This window comes from Pelobates fuscus, chromosome 9, assembly GCF_036172605.1.
Source record: "Pelobates fuscus isolate aPelFus1 chromosome 9, aPelFus1.pri, whole genome shotgun sequence".
Lineage (NCBI taxonomy): Eukaryota > Metazoa > Chordata > Amphibia > Anura > Pelobatidae > Pelobates > Pelobates fuscus.
Genome location: NC_086325.1, coordinates 165110252 through 165132772, shown reverse-complemented (window position 1 = coordinate 165132772; position 22521 = coordinate 165110252). Strand labels below are relative to the sequence as shown.

Genomic DNA, 22521 nt, shown 5'->3' with positions numbered 1-22521 from the left:
TTATTATACAGTGTTTATTGTTTGGATATTATCACATGTTGCCAATTTGGAGTGCTCAGGGTGGATGAGGTGATTATTATACAGTGTTTATTGTTTGGATATTATCACATGTTGCCAATTTGGAGTGCTCAGGGTAGAATCAGGTCTGTTTATACTTTGAATAATGGCCATGTTATTCCATACACCCTGGTATCACTGGTATGCTATGGCTCCTCTGTGTGCAGCTACCAATAACAGCACAGACCCTACATTATAACGACCGTGCTTTAGAGAATAGGCTACTGGACTCTGCATGGCGTCTTGCAAATTACTAGCGAAGGCGGAAACCTTACCTATGATATATTTTTAACACTATTCTCTAAATAGGCACTCCAAGCAACAATAAACATTGGCTGTAAAAGTTAAAGGAACCTAAAATGCGTAGGGTCTGGAGTTCCAAGTGGCCGGCTGTAGGGCTGTAGTGGTTATAGTGTCAGAAGTGCCCTGTTGGCCTCTCAGGGTAGTTAATCAAACTGTTTGAGAATGGTTTTACACCCTAACTGGGGTCCACCGGATCCCCGTCGTTGCCTTCTTTAAAACTGGAATGTCCTGCACTGAACTAAGCCCAACAGTGCAGGGAAGCGCTCACCATCGGTGTCAGCAGTGAGCCGGACTTGCATGGCAGAGCTTAGCTCAGTGGAGCTAACAAAAACTCCTTTAAGAGCTTCTGAATCCAGGGAAGGCGGCGAACTGTACTTACCCTGGGAGGGTGCCATGACACTCCTGGCACCATAACAACTACAGGCTGTGTATTTGTGGTGCTTGCAGTATTTGTTTACACCCAATGCGTGTGGATGCCTGGAACATGCCTTTGATAATGGATGGGGATACAAAATAATGACAGAGCCATCTTTGAGACCCAGAAATGGGGTGTTCACACTTGTTGCACCAACAAAGGGTGTATTAATGTTGTCACTATATCATGGGCCCCTTATCTCAGCGCTCTTAATATATTTATGGAGTACTGCTTCATGTTCAAGGTTTTCTTTTAGCCATAGCAAAGTTGTGTGATTGCTTACAAAAAAGTAAAAAAACTGCACTGGATCCGTACACGTTAGAGTTTTAGTGAATAAATACGTTCAGGTTTAAGATGGTGTATCAATGGAATCTCACAAAAATATGACAAGCTGTGGGCAACGTGTTTATTTAAAAAGCAGTAACGCAGATAATTACTGACAGGGTACAGACACGTACGCTCACACTCCAAATTTTTTTTCATCAACCTGCAAACAATCAAATTATTATGCAGCGGTTGCTGCATTTTTTTAGTCCGTTGAAGTCAGGTGTGTGTGACTATCTCCTTTTTTTATGCTAAAATATTTCTCTAACTGCTTTTGCAGCTTGATAGCAGGGACATTTATTGACCCTTATTTGTTTTGCACATAATTGTATACATTCATACGACTTTATCTGGAATGTGTTTTGCTATCTCGAACATTTCAAATAAAAACAGTGTATAAAAACATTCTGAAAAATTATTCCAAATTGCAGTGAATTGAAATTAAAAATGTCAAAATTTAGGTAAAATGTTAGATTTGGAAAAACAAAAAAACCTCCTGTCTGCTGTAGTCACAGTTTAGAGATTCTTTTTTTTCCACTGCTTTTTTAATGTAATTATAGTACTATGGAGGCGACCCCCGCCTTTGCAGATATCTGTGACCTACATTTCCACAACGTTTGGCCAATGATAAAAGCTGTCTTTGGCGAGCCAGATATTTGTAAACTTACACCTGGCTTGCCAAACAGAGCTAATATCGTTGTTCTAGGTAGAAAGGCCTTTTTTTTTTTCCTTGTGATTTTAAGCAAAGACCCTGTAATTAATCTTTGTGAAACTACCCCCTCCAATTAAATTCATTCTCCAAGTGCTTTTTATTTCTCAAAGTCTTTTGTTCCATACTTTCATCTCAGGTCTCCAAGAACAGATGGCTATGTGTTACTGCAGATCAAATTATCCGTGAAGACCTGTGATTTGTGTCCATTAATAGGTGGTATACATAGGAGGTTGTGGAGGTTGTAAATGGCATCTTGTGGTTAAGAACACTATTTTACCCAGCTCCGTGGTATTGTTGATTTAATAATACGTTTGAGCAGTTGGCAATGCCTTGCAGTTTTGTCTTTGTTCCATTCTGACCTCCCAAGTCCGATGACCTTTCAGCAGATCATTGTCTAATTCTCTTAGTTTAATATTGTAATGAGGTTGTGCAATGCTTGGAAGCGGTGCTTATTGTGCACCACTGTAAGGAGAACTACAGTAAACACAGTGTTGGATCCTCTTTGTGAAAATGGTTTATTCCAGTCTTTTGGACTAAAATCCTTCTTTTGAGATTTTTCGACCCCCGTCTTTTCGTCTTATAGTCAAACTCAACAGAAATCCTTCTTTCGAGATTTTCCGCCCCCTGTCAGAGGTGCTGTTTGACTTTCTGTTGAGTAAGAGAATCGTTGAGCGCAAGTGGCAGACGAAATGTGATCCCAGATTCACCAACTAAAGCCATAATGTCCCTATGAAAAGGTTCAGGCAGGGAGCCTCCAATCCTGTAACATATAACACAGGGGTTATATTTCAGTTCACAGAAAGCATGCATTTTACTTTATAAAGTTAGCATTCCGAAACTTGTGATGCAGATAAAAATATTTTTGTATGTAGTAAATGCAAATGCATACATAACCAGACACAAACAGCACATGTACAGCTGTGCACACCCATGATGCTGAGGGAAGATGGTGCATTGTGGGAGTTTAATTTTTGCCTGACTGGCTCCCGTTCTAAATGAGAATTGACCATGCTATGTTTCTCTAGCACATTAGGACATTGACCTCCACCTGCAAGCCTTCACCCACCTGTGTCCTTTAAAAGGTTTCCGTGCCTTCCTTTCCATCTGCTGGAAGCTCCGAATTCGAGACAGCTCTGAGTGAAACTGGGGCACAGATTGATGGCGAAAATCCAAGGCTCCTTTTGAAAAAAAAAAAATGCAGGTAAAAAGTTTTAAACTTATCTCACGGACACCTAGTGGGACTCAGTTATTGGCTTCTGATGGTGATTTTATTTTGGATATATTTTATTACAATGTAACGAGACAGTTCATGCTACGTGCAGTGGTGAGAATGTTTATCCTGGCCATTTTAAATTCTGTCTCGCTTGAGACACTATAGGAGATAGAAGCAATGTTTGTCTACAACATCTGATATTGCTTGTTTCCAGAATACTTTTATTCACTGTAAGAATGATATGCCTGTATGATTTGTCACATTATTAACTGTCTGAGCATAAATAAAACACTCCTGTAAATCATTTTTGAATCATCTACTTCCTCCGTTAGAACAATATTCGTGTTGATATAGGTCTTACCACCTGGCTTTGAGAAGAGCCTATCTTTGCACAGGAAGCTTATATTCACTGGTCGAATTTTTTCTTCTTCAGAAGATGTGCGAGAAGATCTACCAGAAAAACTATGTCGCCTTCCTTCTGCAGATTTCAAGGCACCGGTAATATCCCACGCACTGACTCTCAGGTTTTGGTGTCTAAACCTCAGCGTGGGATCTGCCAAAAACAAATCCATATTTGGACTAATTCTCCGTTCCAATTCTTCTGCCAAGATCATTTGATATGCTTGCAGTAGAGTGATGATATGCAAGGGTTCTAACAAGTATCAAGATTGGTGTACAGTGCGGAGAACAGATTTATTGTCCTTAATTTGGTGGCCTCTTTTACTTACCTTTTAATGGCTGTAATGTTTTTCTGCGACACAGAGATTTTTCCTTATCAGACGTTGGTGGGCACTCATGTCTGGAAAAAAAAATTAAGAATAATGATTAAGAAGTTAGTTTATTTTTTAAATCTATCTGTTTTTTTTTTTTGCTTGTTGTTGACCAATTGGGAACGCTATGTTGTTTTTTTGTAGTAAATCGATTGGGGCAATGGAACGGAAGACCGTATTTCTGTATTTAGGAGTGCTGGTTTGGGCTTACATTTTCTGCTCTTGCCTATGCCCAAATGTTGATTGCACAAGCTCAGCCTCCATCTTGGCTTGGTGGAGGAGAAGGTGTTCCGGTACCAGGCTTTGAAGTGATGCCACAGGCAGGAGCCTTAGACCGTAGGCACTGTGTGGCTTCTTGTTGTCAGAGCCAGGATGAGCTGGTTTGGGGCATGTCACCGTCAACTGCTGGGATGGCTGCACAAAAACAGAAAATTATAAAGAATGGCAACAGCTAAACTTACTGTTTTATTTTGGTTAAGTGACATGTCCTATAACACATACACACGAGGAAATTTATTGCCGAGTATAGGCAAAGGTGGGGAAACTGACAGAAGCACCTAGAATGAATCTACATCTTCCTGTGCCACTCTCTGAATATGGGTTAGATGGGCACAACAGTCATACATCTTTTTAAGTTAGGTTAAGTATAGCCAGCTACTACAATCAAAGAGACAATATAGGCATTTTCTCTGACTATTCAAATGTTGTGTTAAACTATCTTCTTTATTGCTTTTCTCCCTGTTTATCTAGCTCTGGTGCCTATATTCTCTATGTACTGGCCTTCCTAAAGACTATTTTATCCCGTACGTTCCTCTTCATTGCTCCTTAAACTCTTTACCCCCTTCCTCTCTGCCTCCCCGTTATCAGTGTATACTCTTACCTGCTGCCCCATTCTTACTCTACTCTAAAGCCCATTACCTAGTCATGCTCTGCTCTCCTCCTTATTGCCCCACTATAACTGTACTGTCCTACTTATTGCCCCTTTATTGTCCTTCCTCTCCTTATTTTGGTATGTCCTGTCCTTTTTCTTATCCCCCCTATCTTGCTGTACTCAGGGCACTGCCCTGTTTTTACCTTCAGAGAGGCTCCTGTGTTAATTGTCTGGGGAGTTTCCATTCTGTTTTCGTTACTGGTTCCAATTTCTTTTTGAGAAAAGTTGCTATTTCTGCGTTTAGGTGCTTCTTCCATGTGCCTGGCTGCTGGGTCGCACGTTGAAGCCTTCTGGGTTGTGAGATAGTACAAGCCATCAGTGGACAGATAAGAAAGCTACTGGACAGTCTATGTTGATTTGCTCTCACTTGTGTCACCGTCACATCAAACTCCTTTCGTGTGGCTGCTGTCGTAAGGTCTGTGCACTGAGATATCTGGGAAAACCTACCAGCATAATGCCCGTACATTACTGCAATAATTTTAATTTCTCTTGGCAGACTTGCCACATTGTTCCGATTTTAATTTGATAAGGATCTAAAAATGACATTTTCCAAATGGATCTAAATATCATGGAAAATGCAATATATCTGGTTGACCAGAGATAGTATACATACTGACCTGGAATTCCAGCGTTCCTATATTATCGTCACTTGATTCTGTAGACCAGGATATCTGGGAGCCTCTTCTAAAATGAAACAGGAGAAGTCTACTATAATGAATGGAATATTTGGTAACCCACTGGTGGGTGTCACTCCAGGGTTAATCAGCCTATACCATGAAGATATGGTTCGATTAGTTTCAACCCTTAATGCTCTTGCACCAGGAAGGTAAATCTTACCTTGAGTTGGGAGCCTGACTTGTCTTGTCTTTTGTTTTGCTTGTCTGGCGACTCAGCAGCAGGCGTATGTGGTGGCTTTTATCAGGACAGTTTTTGGCCGGGCCATCTGTCTTCTTCTGTCTCTGGGTGGGATTGTGGCTATCACGGGGTGGTGAGGAGATAAGAAGTTGGTTGCTCTCAGCTGTAACATGGTTTCTAGATTCATTAGGACAAGTGTTAATTTTTTGTGACCATGTCAATGTACGTTTATATACTGTGTCCATATTTATGAACGTTCATACACTCTTTATACATATATACAAGCCATGAATTTATTTTAATGGTTAGGCTGTAATTCCTCAACATCTTATTGTGAGCAAGAGAAGACTAGCATGCAAGGGCTCGTTAGTCAAATCTTAATAGATCAATAGATATAAAGCTCAGCGAGATTTAAAAGTGCTATTTTAAAAGTGCTATTTCTTCTGTCTGGAACCTTTTTAACTTCGTTGGAATTTTTGAGCCAACCTTTTCTTGAGTACTGACATATTTTGGAAAGTGCTGAACCACTTAGTGGTAATTGTAGGGGTAGTCTGTGTACCAATAGCTTTCCTTTAAAATCTGTACGTCTAAATTATGTGTCTGCACTTGTACATCCCTCGGCCCTGACTATGTCCTCCCAGCCTACCACTTGGCCCAACGCTGTAAGTCAGTATTCAAACTGTCTGGGTAATGCAGAGTGCGACTTTATGTGGCTGTCAGTAGAGTAAGGATCAAAATTTCCACTTTCCAAGAGCCGCTGGTGAAATTCAGCCCTGGTGAGTAGAGGTTCACTCCTGGTGGGTTCACTATGGCTTCCTGTGGCAAGTAACTTTTAAGGCCTGGCTAGTACAGATTTTAAACCCTGCAATAGAGTATCTGTGTTTGTAACCCAGACCCAAGATCTTAATTCCTAATTCTGAGATCATGTTTCAAAGCATTCGCTAATCCCTGTGTGTTCTACGTAAAGTGGATGAGAAAGGATTGCAGCTGGACGGATTACTGCTTATACTCATATGATAAGCAGTGTTAAAATAAACAGAATGAATACAAAAGTTAAAAATAATAAATCTATTAAAGGGATAACTCCAAATTGCAACGTTATAAATCTGAACAAGTGAGTTGTATACACCGCCCCTTATACTGCATTATTATACCATAGAGCATTAAGGTATATTTCATTGTTACTTACTTGCTGAGATTGCTATATTCATCCTTGGCAGTGCGCTTAGTAACCGGCCGACTCTCAAAGCGCCCTTCACTGGTGATGGCACAGACTCTGCAGGTGTATTCTGTATTGGGTATAAGGCGACGGGCAGTGTAAGAACGTTCAGTGCCCAAATAGACTGGCTTTCCGTTCATGCACAGTTCATAATTGAAAAATTTCCCAGCAGAGTCTCTGGGTACCTCCCAAGTGATAAAGATCTCACTTCGTCCAATGACATACAGAGTGAGTTTGCCTGGGGCATGATCTCCTTTGTCCATCGTCTTAGCTGCTATGGATGACTTTTGCCCCTGGCCTCTTGATGAGAATGCACAAACACTAAAATTATAACTTGATAATGGCAACAAACCTCCTACTATACAGCTTAACTCAGAAGTTGTCTCCACAGGACTGTCATCCTTGTACACGATATAACCTTTAATCAATGTACTAGCCTCAGATGGTGGAGACCAATTGAGTTTTATTTTTGTAGCTGTACGGCCTGTAATATGTAAGTCCATAGGAGGGCCTGGCAATGGTTCGTCCATGGTCATGATGGTCACTGGGCTGTCTGGACTGCGGTCTCCAGGGGTTTCCATAACCACTTTAATTTGATATTGGTGACCAGCTTTGGAATCTGTGATCTGATAAGAGCAGAACGGGCCTCGATAGAGCAATCTTTCACCATCAAACAGACTGTGAACAGAAGGACAACATGGCTGTCTTAGTGTAGTGTCAAATAACTATTTTATCACAAACAAGAGAGTGCATAACCTGGAATACGAGTGGGCTTGGCTTCCTAGCTTGGAAGGAGTTGTTGTTATACTATTCTTTGGGTATAGAACTTTCTTTACACTCCGGCTACCTGAGTTACGCTACGGACATTAGGCGGACATGCAGATGCAGAGCGATAAAGCTCTGGGTTGCAGACTTTGGGGTTAAATGGTTTGTTACCTTTCAGGTAAAGCAATGCCGGGGATCTCCTCCTTCCCTGTCAAAGTGGAATATGTAAGGTGTTACGACACTCACCGCCAGATAGATGAAGCCGCCGTTTAGTCAATAATCCCCTTTTCCAGAAATGCAGGTTCTGTACAGCCGACCGTCTAACTCCCGAATGGAGGATACGTGAACGCGGCAACTCCCGACCATAAAATCAGCCGAACTCCTTTCACAGCTAGAAATAACGAAAAAACGCTTTCCCAGTAATAATCCCCCCCACAAACGAGACCAAGCTCCGTCTTGAGGGTCAAACAGGAATCTGCTTTAATGGGGGCTACCTGCCCGGTATTTATGCAGGTCTCCCACAAGGTGTCCTAGGGGACCTTGTGGAAGACTGTAACACATATTGGACAGTAGCCAATCGCAGTGGCTTAGGTGTAAGCCCTCCCCATTTTACCCATAAATCCTTCCTCTTTATCCTGGAGATAATTGGGAAGAAACCTAATTATCTCCAAGGATAGAGGCAAATCGCCATTTTAAATACAATATGAAAAATACATTAAAATACATAAATGAGGAAATACCGAATAAATATGGTTCGTGTAACGTATCCCCAGATAGCCTGGATCTGAGTGCATATTTCTACCGAATAGCGCTCAGATCCGATGTACATAGTTCAATCACCATGGAGTCAAAGTCTCTCACAAGTCTTTCGGTATACGATTGACTCCATTGGACAGCTATCTGGGTGAAGTCCATACGTATGTTACAAAACTCCCGAACAGACGACAGTATGCCTCGACGAAATAGAACGCGGGCGGCAGCTTCCAGCGGTGTTCGGTAGATAAAGTGTCCGCTTTTAGTTCCATAGAATCGACACCGAACACCGCTGATCTTCCTCATGTCCCAAAATGGCCACCGCCTCGTGGTCGGCATACGAACGACGACCCCCCATATGAATGGAATGGAGAGGTGTCTGCGGTTAACCACAATGTTCCAATTGGGGCCAAGAGGTTAACCAGCAGCACACTCCTCTCCTGGGTGGCCGTCCGTTCGGTAGTTTCAATCGGTATTCCGGAACCACACGAACAGAGGCATACGGACAGGAAATCCAACGAAATAAAGGCAAACAGACAAACCAGCAATACTAGTCTGTACAGATGGATCTGTCACACAGCTCCCTCCTTGTGGGACACTCCGGCAGACCCGGCTTGACCCTTTGGCCTTTCAACTTGGGGATGACCGCACTAGGAGGTGGTAGGGACGTCGGTTTGCCGGGACAATCCATCTGCATTCCCGTTCTGCTTACCGGGTCGGTAGCTGATGGTGAAGTTATACGGTTGTAGTGCTAGACTCCACCGCAGCAGCCTCTCCTGAGACCCGGTTAAGCCAGACCAGGGTATTGTGGTCCGTCACAAGGGAAAATTCCTGTCCGTACAAATAGGGGCTCAACTTTTTCAATGCCCAGACCAGGGCCAGGCACTTCTTCTCCACTGCCGTATAACTCACTTCTCGGGGTAACAGCTTTCTACTGAGATATGCGACAGGGTGCTCTCCTCCATCTTCCCCGACCTGGCTCAGCACAGCCCCCAGTCCATACATGGAAGCATCTGTATGGACGAGAAAACGTTTGTTAGGGACTGGGGCAGCCAGGACAGGGGCATTCACAAGAGCCTATTTAAGTGCTTGAAACGCAGCTTCACAAGCTGGAGACCACAGGACCTGCTTAGGGAGATTCTTCTTCGTCAGGTCAGTCAGGGGTTTAGCAATAGTGCTGTAGTCGGGGACAAAGCGGCGATAGTACCCTGCCGTCCCCAGGAAGGCTAACACCTGGGTCTTAGTGATAGGTGTGGGCCAGTTAGCCACTGCCTCTATCTTGCCTGGCTCCGGTCTCTGGCTCCCACACCCCACTCTGTGACCCAGGTATTGAACTTCAGCCATGCCTAGATGGCACTTTTCTGGCTTCAATGTCAGGCCAGCGGCACTAATTTTGTCCAGTACCACCCCTACATGTACCAGGTGTTCCTCCCAGGACCCACTGTAGATCGCAATGTCATCCAGGTATGCGCAAGCAAATTCCTGGAAGCCATCGAGGAGTCTATCGACCATACGCTGGAAGGTAGCCGGGGCATTCCTGATCCCAAATGGCATGACCTTAAATTGGTACAAGCCAAATGGGGTGACGAAGGCCGACTTGGGGATAGCATCCTCGGACAGGGGAATCTGCCAGTAGCCCTTACACAGGTCTATGGTGGTCAGATAGCGTCCCCTGGCAATACGATCTACTAATTCGTCTACCCGGGGCATCGGGTAGGCGTCAGTGGTGGTCCGCTCGTTGAGCCGCCTGTAGTAGACACAGAACCGGGTGGTCCCATCTTTCTTAGGTACCAGGACCTATCGGAGTGTTCGATGACCCCAAGCTGGGTCATCTCCTGTATCTCCTTCCGCATTCCTTCTCGGACTGCTTTAGGGATACGGTAAGGGGGCTGTCGCAGAGGGTTCTGTCCAGGGTTCTCTACTTTATGTACAGCTAGGGTAGTGTAACCGGGCTCTTGGGAGAACGTCGCCTGCTTCTCCCACAGAAGCTGTCTTGCCTGTCCCTTCTCTGTGGGGCTCAACCTGTCCCCTAGCTGTACAAGGCTAGTAAGGTCAGTCTGGGAGTCCCTCTCTAGCAAATCGGGAAGGGGTAAGTTCTCTGGGTCGTCTGCAGCCGGGGCACACACTGCAGCGACATCCTCCAGTCTCTCCTGATACTCCTTCAGCATGTTCACATGAAAGGATCGCTGGATCCTTTCATCTGCACAGCTGGCTATGAGATAGGTAGTATCACACACCTGAGCTACCACATTATACGGGCCCTGCCAAGATGCTTGCATCTTGTTCGCCTTCACAGGTTTGAGCACTAACACTTTCTGCCCAACCTGGAAGACCCACTGCCGGGCACCCCGATCGTACCATCTCTTCTGTCTCCCATGGGCCACCTGGAGGTTCTCTCTTACCATCAGAGACAGTTTCTCCATGCGGTCCCGGAGTTCCAGGACATACAGTACTATGGGCAGTACTACTTCCTGCTCTGTCTCCCCCTCCCAGTGGCCTCTAATAAGATCTAGGGGTCCGCGGACCCTTCTCCCATAAAGCAACTCAAAGGGGGAGAACCCAGTAAATTTCTGGGGCACCTCTCTGTAGGAAAACAACAGATGAGGCAGGAATCGTTCCCAGTCTCTGCAGGTGTCAGTAAAGGTCCTCAACATCTGCTTGAGGGTACCATTAAATCGCTCGCAGAGACCGTTAGTCTGTGGATGATAAGGTGAGCTAAGCAGCGGTTTAATGCCGCACACCTTCCACAGCTGCTGGGTGAGCACAGCGGTAAATTGGGTTCCCTGGTCAGAGAGGATCTCCTTAGGGAACCCGACCCTGGTAAAAATCCTAACCAGGGCATCAGCAACCGTCTCTGCCTCTATATTAGACAGCGCTACTGCCTCTGGATAGCAAGTGGCATAGTCCACCACGGTGAGAATATACTTCTTACGGGGGGCGGGGCCGGGCCGCCGAGCTGAGCGGTCGCAGGACAGCTCAGCTCCTGCACATAGGGCCGCAAATAGCCCACAAAAAGCCAATAAAACGCACTTTTAAGGGGAAATCCCGGCAACTACTTACCTGCGACCCTCGATGTAACCGGGCTGCCGAGCTGAGGTGAGGCTTGCTCCCGCAGTTCTAGTCCCTCGGAGGATGGGGCCCGCTGCACCAGGCGAGACCCATGCTGGCGGTGAGTGAAGCGGACGGCTGCCGCAGCACTATCCCGCCCGACGGAGCCCGACCCGCGTGAAGAGCCGGCGGATCCGGTCCTGCTTCCCCCCCACCGGACCGGGGGGTGATCCCGGTCCAAACCAAACCGAGCCAGACTCCTCTACCCTCGGAGACACGGATAACGGGTAACCCGCGACCAGCACACAAGATGGCGGTGGCCATGCGAGCACAGCAAGCTACCTCGAGCACAGGCCGACCAACAGCCTTCCTGTATTCCTGCATGAAGGGTAATGCCACACGGGGTCCCACACACCCAGAGATGCCCCTGACTTATGTCACCCTCCAACTACCACACCTATGCATGCCACCGTTTAGAGGCCCGCTCACTCTTCTTCTGAGCCGGGCGCTCACAGGGGAGGAATTTTCCCCCCACAGCCTGCCATACACCCAGGGAGAAGCCGGGGAAACTCCTGCTGTTTCGGCACTGATACCTTTAGCCGAACAACTGACCGACTACTGTACCGACCCAGCGGAACCCTGGGCCCACGGACCTGGTGATGGGCCCAATGGCAAAAGGCAAGAGCACCTACACAGGCCTCAGGCCGAAGACCAGCGGCCCTAGACAGCAGGGCAGCCACCAAAGGGAACGCGGCGTAGCGACGCCAGTCCACAGCGACCATCAGCGGACCCGGGGCGCACATCAGCGGACTGACACCTAAGACCTACAAGCCAGGAATCGGCATGGGCCAAATGGGACTGTTCTGTGGACTAGTAATACCTGTTCTCTCTACGTCTCCCTGCAGGAACTCTCACCAACTCTCGCTTTGGTTAACCAGTTATGCCACCCCTCACTGATTCTGTAGGGGCTACCATAAAAAAGCCTGCTACCACTCTTGTCTCCCTGCTTACCGCATGGTATAATGTTATCTGGGCTGCAGAGATGCTTTTGCCAGCTAGCTTAACGTGATCTCCCATATAAGCGTGTCTTTAAACTGCATGTAACCTATGGCGTAGTTTTACCGTGTTTTCCAGTAGCCAACACTGCAGAATCCTATGTGCCCTACTATACCTTTTACTGTAATACCCATAGTGTGACATCAGTACTTACAATAGCAAACGTAGTAAAGCAGGTACACCCATCTAAAGCGAGGACACTCAACGTAAATGTTAAATTAATGCTCTTAACTGATTGATATTCATTTGTATTAACAAAAAAAAAAAAAAAAAAAAGTGCTCTGTTCATCTATTACCCTATGTAACCAATGTTTTGAAACCTATGTATGGAATGCCATTGGGGTACCATACGTAAGCATGCAATTACTATAAGCACTGCAAAAATAAAGATTTACAAAAAAAAAAGAATATACTTCTTACCTGATGGACTAGCCCTGGCCAGTGGACCCACAATGTCAACGGCTATGCGGGCAAAGGGCTCCCCAATAATAGGCATAGACATAAGCCTAGCTTTTGGGTGGTCCCCCCGCTTTCCTACCCGCTGACAAGTGTCACACGTACTACAATATATCCGCACAGCCTGATTAAAATTTGGGCAAAATAAATTCTGCGTGATCCTATAGGCTGTGCGGCGGGACCCTAGATGTCCAGCTAATGGAACATCATGCCCTATTCGCAGAATCTCCTGCCGGTATTTCGCGGGCACCACCAGCTGTCGATTCAGCGGAGGGGCAACGCTTTTCTGGGAAGGCTTAGGGATCCTATACAACCTGTCCCCCACCCACTCATACCGTTCCCCATCTACTCCTTCTTCTCCGGTATCTGCCCTATCCCTGTACTTCTGGAGAGTCGGGTCTGCCCGGGTTTCCCTCCCAAACTCCTCTGGGGAATCCCAGCTAACAGGGGTCTGATCTAGGGTACCAGTTGGGGAATTGGGTCTTACCTGGGTCTCAGCAGCAGGCGAGCTGGTTCCAGTAGCACGGGTAGTCACTGGGTTAACATCAGCAGGTCCCATTGGAGCATAGGCAGAAACCAAAGGGGCCAGATCATTCCCAAGCAAGACATCGGCAGGCAAGTCTTTCATGACCCCCACATCCACATGTCTAGCGCCCACTCCCCAATCCAAATGAACCCGGGCAACAGGTAGACAGAACACGTTGCCTCCTGCTACCCTCACTGCCACAGTGTCCCCAGTGTGTTGGTGTTCTGAAACTAGGTTCTTTTGGAGCAGGGTCATAGTGGCTCCGGTGTCTCTCAAACCATTGACCACTCTGCCATTCAGCTTAACGGTCTGCCTGTGCTGCTGACGGTTGTCCTGATGTGCTGCTTGTACTGGATCAGCCTCATGTAGTACACCCCAAAATTCCTCCTGTTCAAGACAGTGAGCAGCAGGCTAGGGTGGATGCTGATTTCCGCCGGCTGGTCTTCTCCACGACTGGGCTTGGTTAGCATTGTTCAACGGGCACTCCGGTCTCTTGTGCCCCAACTGTTTGCACCCAAAGCACCGAATAGGATGTGAGTAATCCCGGGCGTTGAATCGGGCTGGCTGAACATAGTTATTCGCTGGTGGCATTGTGGGGGTGCGTTGCGCTGGGGGGTGATACACAGTAGTGGTTGGAGGTGCTGCTGGTTTGTACTCCACTCGGGTAGGGACCTTGGTTGCTGTCTGGTCCAACTTCCGTGCATCGGTGTACTCATCAGCCAGACGAGCAGCTTTGGGTAAGGTAGAGGGTTTGCGGTCCCTAACCCACTCTCTAACTCCTGCAGGTAACCGATCAAAACAGTGCTCCAACAAAAACACTTGCAGCACCTCTTCCCCAGTTACCGCTTGGCACCCTGCCATCCAGTGGGCTGCTGTGCGGTGCACTCTGCATGCCCACTCCACATAGGAATCGCCAGCTTGTTTGTTGGTGTCCCGGAATCGCCGCCGGTACGCCTCGGGGGTCACGGCATACCTGGCCAAAAGGGCATCTTTTACTGCCCGGTAGCTTGTGATTTCCTCCTCTGGGAGGGCCCGAAACGCCTCACTGGCCCGGCCGGATAACTTCCCAGAGAGGATAGTGACCCATTCCTCTGCGGGTACCTGGTGTAGGGCACACTGCCTTTCAAAGTCAGCCAGGAACCCATCAATCTCTCCCTCTGATTCAACAAAATTTTTAAATGCAGCAAAGGGTACCTTTCTCCTTCCAACATTGTTATTGGGTACCTCTGCTGCTGCAGCTCCTCTTCCCTGAAGCGCCTGTTGTGCTGCTGCTGCTGCTTGTACTCGCTCCACAATATCTGCTGCAGGGTTGGGGCCAAAGTGTGCCAGCCTTATCTGAACTGCCCGGTTAAATTGTATCTCCTCGGGTGTTAAATCCAGTATGCCAGGCACAGTAGCTCTCTCCATTCCTTGTGCTGCATCCATTTCCAATAATATAGCAATAATCTCTCTTTTCTTGAGATTACTCGCTGACTGTCCTCTGCGTTCCAATATATCTTTAAGGGTAGCACGCCTTAATTCTTCATACTGCATTTCCAAACTGGGATGTGTAGCTGGCCTTCTGGGCGGTGGGATTCATCCTGTCGCTTGCCACCCATTGTTACGACACTCACCGCCAGATAGATGAAGCCGCCGTTTAGTCAATAATCCCCTTTTCCAGAAATGCAGGTTCTGTACAGCCGACCGTCAAACTCCCGAACGGAGGATACGTGAACGCGGCAACTCCCGACCATAAAATCAGCCGAACTCCTATCACCGCTCGAAATAACGAAAAAACGCTTTCCCAGTAGTAATTCCCTTAACAAACGAGACCAAGCTCCGTCTTGAGGGTCAAACAGGAATCTGCTTTAATGGGGGCTACCTGCCCGGTATTTATGCAGGTCTCCCACAAGGTGGACACTCACCTAGGGGACCTTGTGGAAGACTGTAACACATAATGGACAGTAGCCAATCGCAGTGGCTTAGGTGTAAGCCCTCCTCATTTTACCCATAAATCCTTCCTCTCTATCCTGGAGATAATTGGGAAGAAACCTAATTATCTCCAAGGATAGAGGCAAATCGCCATTTTAAATACAATATGAAAAATACATTAAAATACATAAATGAGGAAATACCGAATAAATATGGTTCGTGTAACGTATCCCCAGATGCCTGGATCTGAGTGCATATTTCTACCGAATAGCGCTCAGATCCGATGTACATAGTTCAATCGCCATGGAGTCAAAGTCTCTCACAAGTCTTTCGGTATACGATTGACTCCATGGGGCGGCTATCTGGGTGAAGTCCATTTGTACGTTACAAAACTCCCGAACAGACCGGTGTTCGGATGCGGTGTTCGGTAGATAAAGTGTCCGCTTTTAGTTCCATAGAATCGACACCGAACACCGCTGATCTTCCTTATGTCCCCAAATGGCTGCTTCCGCCTCGTGGTCGGCATACGAACGACGACCCCCCATACGAATGGAATGGAGAGGTGTCTGCGGTTAACCACAACGTTCTAATTGGGGCCAAGAGGTTAACCAGCAGCACACTCCTCTCCTGGGTGGCCGTCCGTTCGGTAGTTTCAGTCGGTATTCTGGAACCACACGAACAGGGGCATACGGACAGGAAATCCAACGAAATAAAGGCAAACAGACGAACCAGCAATACTAGTCTGTACAGATGGATCTGTCACATAAGGGATTGGATAAATCTAGATAGAATAGTCCTGTGTGGCCCAGGGATAGGCATTGGACTGCTATTTAGGGCACAGCGTACTGTACTTGGTTATTATAATTAACACAATTGTATCTCCCCCTTTGATAAAATTATAAAGCGCTACGGAATATGCTGGCACTATATAAATTCCAGTAATAATAATAATAATAATAATAATAATCGTGGACATAAAGAAGAAAGCCTGACAAAGGTGTAGATTGGGAATGGAAAGAGGAGCAAGATTGAGCCATCTAAGCAGAAGTTACTGAGATGGGAGGTATGCGGTCTAGGAAGACACAGCAAAATAATTACCACAATCCTGATTTGAAATGTTCAGCCAGACTGATGTCTTTGCCCACCTGTATGTAACTGGTAACCCACTGTTTGTTTTATATTCCTCCCAATCAATCCATATGGACCTCGACTCTGTGACCTTGGCTCTAGGACAGGATGGCTGGGGAAGTCGCTGTAGATTTTTGAGTGTGGTTTGTACCTCCTCAAGCAGGTCCTTACCAGTCATGTGAGAAGCCAATATCCTCTGAAAAGGAAACCGTGTGTACACAATTAGTGTCCCCTAATAGTAACACAATATCACACTATTTATCACACATGTAGACCCTATTCATGAAGGGCTTCTCCATGTAGGCAGCGAGGGGAAATATTCTCGAAGTCATGTTTAGAGAAGATGATACAATAGTGCCCAGTAATATAACTTTAAATGTACAGCAAGCTATGTGCGAGCATGCAGTATATCTGATACAATACAAATATGATCTAAGAATTTGTGCCAAGATTTTGTTCTTTAAAGTGTAAGACATACTACAAGCGTGTACTTAGCATATTGCATGCTATAAATTCTATTATTCTGCACTTCAATAAATTTTTTTATTTTTATGTTTTATTTTAAGTTTTATTGTATTTCAGAAATAGCATTTTTTTTAATTCTGTGCAGTTTTTCACGGAGGAGCCAGTTCACCTATTTCTCCTTATTTATGCTTTGAGAAGACGTCTCGCTCTGAAGCTTGATGGAAAACGAGCCATGAAGTATTGTTCAAGAGACAAATGTTTTCTCAATTAGTTTTCAGAATAAAAGGATCCTTTTATTACTATTGTCTCCTGGAGATATCAGCGCCCTCGGTCTCTGAGTAACCCTGGCAATGTCTTCCATGGTGATACAGAACGTCTGTCCCAGACTCCCATGGTGATCTCTGCCAATTATTTACAAGACCATTTTGTCTGGGGCTGAGAGCTGCAGTCAGTTTGGCTGCCAAAACGATAGCTTTTTAAAAGATCTGTAGGCAAAGCCAGCTTTTACAGTTCTCCAGATGAACTTCTGCAACTCTTAGCCAGACAGCCTCGATAGTTATTACTATAGTTGTATCCAGTTTTCTCGAGGGATTGTTAAGTGCTGTGTTTTTGGTGAAGCCTGGTCACGATTGTATCGGTTTGTTATTTTGGATTTGATAATATGATTGAATAATTTGCTGAATAAATAAAAGTGATTTTTCTTATAGTAAATTGTTGTGATGTGCATCTTTTATATTATAATTGGGATTAGGTAAAAGCAATATCTGGAGAGATGTTGTTACGTCCGACGAATACATTTGGCAGCCATGTTTGGCCTTCACAGTGCACAAATCATATTCAATCCTCTGCGTGTGCATTGTCACTTATATTAAAGAAACACTCCAAGCACCATAACTACTACAGCTATCTCCACTAAGCTAAACATCGTTGTGCAAGACCTCATTGGCTGAAAATGCTAGCTGTGTGTTCTCAACCGATAAACACAGTCCTGTATCGGACCTGCTTCAATTCAATGAAAAGTTCTGGCCCGTGTGACCCACGTAAGTTGTCAAACCATCCTTAAACGGTTTACCAATTCACTGAGGGACGGAGCCAGAGCATACGGAGAGCAGGATGTAGTGGTTATGGGGCTTGGAGGCACTCCCTGTGTTGCCCCTACCTTTAGCGTTTTCTCCAGTAAATTGTGTTGGCGCAGTCTCACCACTCCATGAGAATAACTGGACAATACCTTCACAGTCCTATATGGAGAAGAGAGAAGGTTGTAAGTCAAATTCCCACCGTTAAATAATACTCCAGAACCAGTCTGGTGATCAGCCAATCTGTGTTCCTAATATAAAGCACAACATTCACAGCTTACTGTGGAACAATGCATGGAGCTCTTAATGGGTGGGGGTTAGTCAAGTACTTTACCAAACGTTGTATGGTATACATCCAACTCTGGATGGAGGTACTCGTCATGTACATGTATTTAACCCCCTTCAATCACTGGTATGTTATGTGTGTACATATTTGGTTTGTGTATTAGGACCCAAACGGTGAATTAAAGTTCTATTTAACTTGTCACGAAGCCTGTTAAAAAGATCAAGTTGTGGGTGTGTGGAACATACATTGCTGCAAACCAGCTGGACTCTTGCTCCTCAGACTGAAGTAGGCAACACAGGGTGTCTACAATCCGAGGGAAGGATGGATTCTTCAAAACATATTCATGGCCTACTTGGTCCGTTGCTAGGCAAGCGATGGCAAAACAGGCATTCCGACTTCCTCCTGCATCCTCACCTGACATAATTTCTTCCAAAGCAGACACCTGGAATGATGGTGATATAGATGGGTCAGCTAGTGAATGGAGATTATCATAATGCAAAACTGGATTAATAAACATGTTTTGGATAGGTCATATCACCTGGCCTTCAACCTGGACCCGATAAAGCAATAACAGACTGTACCTTGGGTTGGTCTTGGTTATCACATGTAAGTCATTGTATGTTTGAAAGTTTGAGTGTTTTATCATGTTTGTTTGTTTTTTTTCTCACCATATCTTCAGCCTCTCGTAGTCCGAGCACACGTTTCCTCCCGGTATCTGTGTCACAAAGACGTCCAAGAGCAAAGGCAGCATTCAACCCGCAGCCTGGAGAGGGAAGAGTTAAACATAATGCCTAGCAGGGAGAAGGATCCCAGGTCCCAAGATGAGAGAAGATCTATGACTGGTCAATCTAGACTAAGTGACTGAAACAATCAGCCTCATTGTTAGCTGCTGATTACACATACCATTACCTTGCCTGAGATCTAATTCCTGTTACTATATATATCTGCATTATGGTGTCTTGTTCATGATGCTAAATGTAATTGTCATAGAAAGGCATTATATTGAATTTGTGCATGGAAAAGAATAGATGGTATATAATGAGAAAAATAGCCCCTATTACAGTAAAGTCCTGAAAAAAATATTTGAAATTTTATGACAAAAAATATTTAGTTTTTGTCTGCTTTTTATTTATATTTTATCCTTTTAGCACAAACTGCAAAGTATTAAGTTCATGGATATATAATGGACAATAATGTGCGGTTCTCCAACCTGCTTCGTCAACATGCAGCGACGCTATAAGCTTTCGGAGCACTCCATCTGATTTGGGATGGTCCAGAATTCTGGCACAGCCCTTCTGGCACATGCAGATCCGGGCCAGAACCAGTGCGCAGTTACTGGCCGTCCAATCACTGGGAGATTCCAGCAGGTCTGCAATGTTCTCAATGATAGCGTCAGAGTTCGGAAATGCGAGGATCCATTGACGCCCTTCGCTGTGCTCGGCCTACAGGTATTGGAGAACATGATGTTTAGAATCCACATATATGTCAACGTTATTGCAAATATTTTTATAAATATCAAGAACTGCAGGACGGCATTATTATTCCGAAAACGCCAGCATTGTCTGCAACGTTGTACAATGGCTATACAATAAATGCAAATACATTAATATAGTAATAGGGCTTTCGTTGTAGACTACATGAGATATAATTAAATATTTTCTGCTGTCCCACATCATGCATTAGTCCATAATTAAAGGGATAGCATGATGACGTGACTGTCACTGAACCTATATCCTAAAACAGGCCGTAAAAACATGAAATAGCTATTTCCTTTTTTTCTTTTATTCCAAGTATAAATTCTGATTTTCTGGGCAGCAAATCCCTGTCGCTCTGAGATGAGCTTTTCACAGATTCAAATGCAAACAGGAGATTGCATGATTTGGCAAAGCAAATATTAATAGTCATGTTGTTTGCTCCATTATCACCATGGAGTACATTCCTAAGAAGATGCTCCCTTCATTTAAAATAACACTCCCACTCTCATAGCAGCTTCAACGCATTGAGATTGTCATGCTGTGTCCGGAGTGTGTGGGTGGCATCGTACCTTCAGGGGGTTAAACCGTTTTTCAAGAGTTTAACCCCCTAGTTGGTCCATATGGTGCTCGACATCGTTGCTCTCTGCTTCTGCAGAATGAGGAGCGCTTTTCCGCAACGTCTAGAAAAGTTTCCAAGCAATGCTTGCTACAAAAGCTAGCAGCATATGTTAGCAATTCGTTTGATGTTGTATGTCTGCTTTGCTGTTTAATGTTTGTAGCCCCCCTTACGTGGAGCTCCAGTGACCCCCATCATTGATTGATACAGCAGGTAAAATACTTACTAGAGTTCCCAAGGCCCCAGCAGCGTTCATTACAGCCTCCATGTCCTCCCACAACAGCATGGAGCTCAGTCTCCCCAGCAGGTCCCAATCTGTTGAGTGTTCTGCAAGATCCACCAGTATCGTGCATATTGTGGGGTCTTCTGCCACGGTTCCCAAGATAAAGGCTACACTGCTACACAACCTGCAGAACGAGACCCACACCACAAGCCATGATCCCAAATTGTTACGTTATCTGGACACATAAAGATTTATTCCATGAAATGTGAATTGTCAGAGTGGATTTCAAATATTCAGAATCAAAACAAAACTGGCTTGTAACATATTTCCAGCGATTCTAGCTTTAAATTTGAAATTTCTTTTGAATTTCTGGCATAGTGAATAACTCTGAGATACTGATTTGAGAACTCCCAATGGCCCAAACTCCAGAAGATTTAATTTTATACACAGAACACGTCTCGTATAATGTATTCCCATCTGTTAAATATCAAAATGTACCCGTCACGCCAGTGGAACTGCAACGTTTAAGGTTAGGGACTGAGGGGGAATTTACCATCCCCATGAAACTTCTCCTAACAATTTGATAAAACCTCTTCAATCATTGGTTGGGTTGGATTAATCCGTATCTTATTACATGAATTTACAGAATCCCACGCAAGAGGAAAGTCCCTCTGAGCACTAAATATCTTCTATGATGATGGAGGCTGGAGACTGCATTGAGGAGATCACTCACAAAGTGATCAGGTCCACGCCAAGTATACATATATGTGCGAGTTCATGTATATGCCAATGTTATAAGATCATCGATGTGGAACTGCACTCAATCCCTTTTATTAGTATGAATCTGGGTGCAACCAGGCCCGGTCTCAGTACCAAGAAACAAGATGCTTAATGAAACAATTGTTGAAAGGTCCAGGCACTCCAAAATACAAAAAAAAAACAATTTATTAAACTACAGCCAAATCACAACATTTCAACCTAGATGGTCTTTGTCAAGCCTGGACCCCCCAAAATAAAAAATAAATTAAAAAAAATTAAGTATATGTTTAAAAAAAAAAAGAGAAAACCCCATGCCTCCCATTAGTATATGACGGGATCCTTCAGCCATAGACATACACCTTAGGTCAGACAAACCGTCAGTTAGTCTCTATGGTTTTCCTTGCTTCACTCCCTCCACAGAGACAGGAAAGACCATAGAGACTAACTGTCAGTTTTCAAGCACTGTCCGACCCGAGGTGTACGTATATGGCTGAAGGCAGGGATGAGCTTTTGTCATTTTTTTAAATTTATTTATTTTTACATATACTTCATTTTTAAAAAAAATACAAAAATTTTCTTTGAAAATGTGATGAAAGCCTTATTTTATTAAATATTGTGTGGTGACAGTTGTCCTTTAAATGTGTGTTTGTTTTGTGAAGTTCAGATGTATAGCTGTACTTGTGGGAGTCACTTGGTGGTGATGGATGTGCGTGCAGGAGGGGTGCGCCCCCTCCAATGTTGGCACAAAGCTCAGCAGTACGTCCTGTAAACACTACGAGCCCGTTTTGGATCATCGGTTGCTGGGTAACGGTTGTAACTAAACCAAGCCAGTCTGGAGCCTGCCAGCACGTGGATTACTTGGCCCCCTCCCCAACATGAGCCTTGTCAATATAGAATAAGCAGAAAAAAAGGGCTTGTTATTGACGTGCAGCTCTTAGCGTACACAGAGCCTTCAGCTAATCTCCTCCTAAATGGTTACTCCGTACAAGAATACCACTAGACTCTCGGAATCCTAGAGCTGTGGTCAATGTGTTACATAGTTACATAGTTAGATAGCTGAAAAGAGACTTGCGTCCATCAAGTTCAGCCTTCCTCACACCTGTTTTTTGCTGTTGATCCAAAAGAAAAGAAAAAAAAAAAAAAAAAAAAAAAAAGAAAAAAACCCAGTTTGAAGCACAA

General features: G+C 44.9%; 1 protein-coding gene across 2 annotated transcripts in view; it reads right to left on the bottom strand.

The window, feature by feature from the left end:
- Window positions 1-1180: 1180 nt before the first annotated feature.
- The window catches only part of LOC134573306 (uncharacterized), a 25193-nt gene continuing 3852 nt past the window's right edge, over window positions 1181-22521 (bottom strand). The window contains exons 3-17 of one of the 2 annotated variants that reach the window (XM_063432967.1): window positions 20587-20767; window positions 19480-19711; window positions 18938-19032; window positions 18515-18711; window positions 18067-18145; window positions 16460-16638; window positions 6770-7477; window positions 5563-5757; window positions 5343-5409; window positions 4869-5015; window positions 4006-4208; window positions 3753-3823; window positions 3386-3577; window positions 2878-2989; window positions 1181-2571 (exon numbers count right to left, since the gene is read on the bottom strand). In XM_063432967.1, the coding sequence (XP_063289037.1) occupies window positions 2439-2571; window positions 2878-2989; window positions 3386-3577; window positions 3753-3823; window positions 4006-4208; window positions 4869-5015; window positions 5343-5409; window positions 5563-5757; window positions 6770-7477; window positions 16460-16638; window positions 18067-18145; window positions 18515-18711; window positions 18938-19032; window positions 19480-19711; window positions 20587-20767 (2791 nt within the window). In that variant the 3' untranslated portion in view covers window positions 1181-2438. The remainder of the gene's footprint in view (window positions 2572-2877; window positions 2990-3385; window positions 3578-3752; window positions 3824-4005; window positions 4209-4868; window positions 5016-5342; window positions 5410-5562; window positions 5758-6769; window positions 7478-16459; window positions 16639-18066; window positions 18146-18514; window positions 18712-18937; window positions 19033-19479; window positions 19712-20586; window positions 20768-22521) is intronic. The other variant, XM_063432968.1, reaches the window with a different exon arrangement.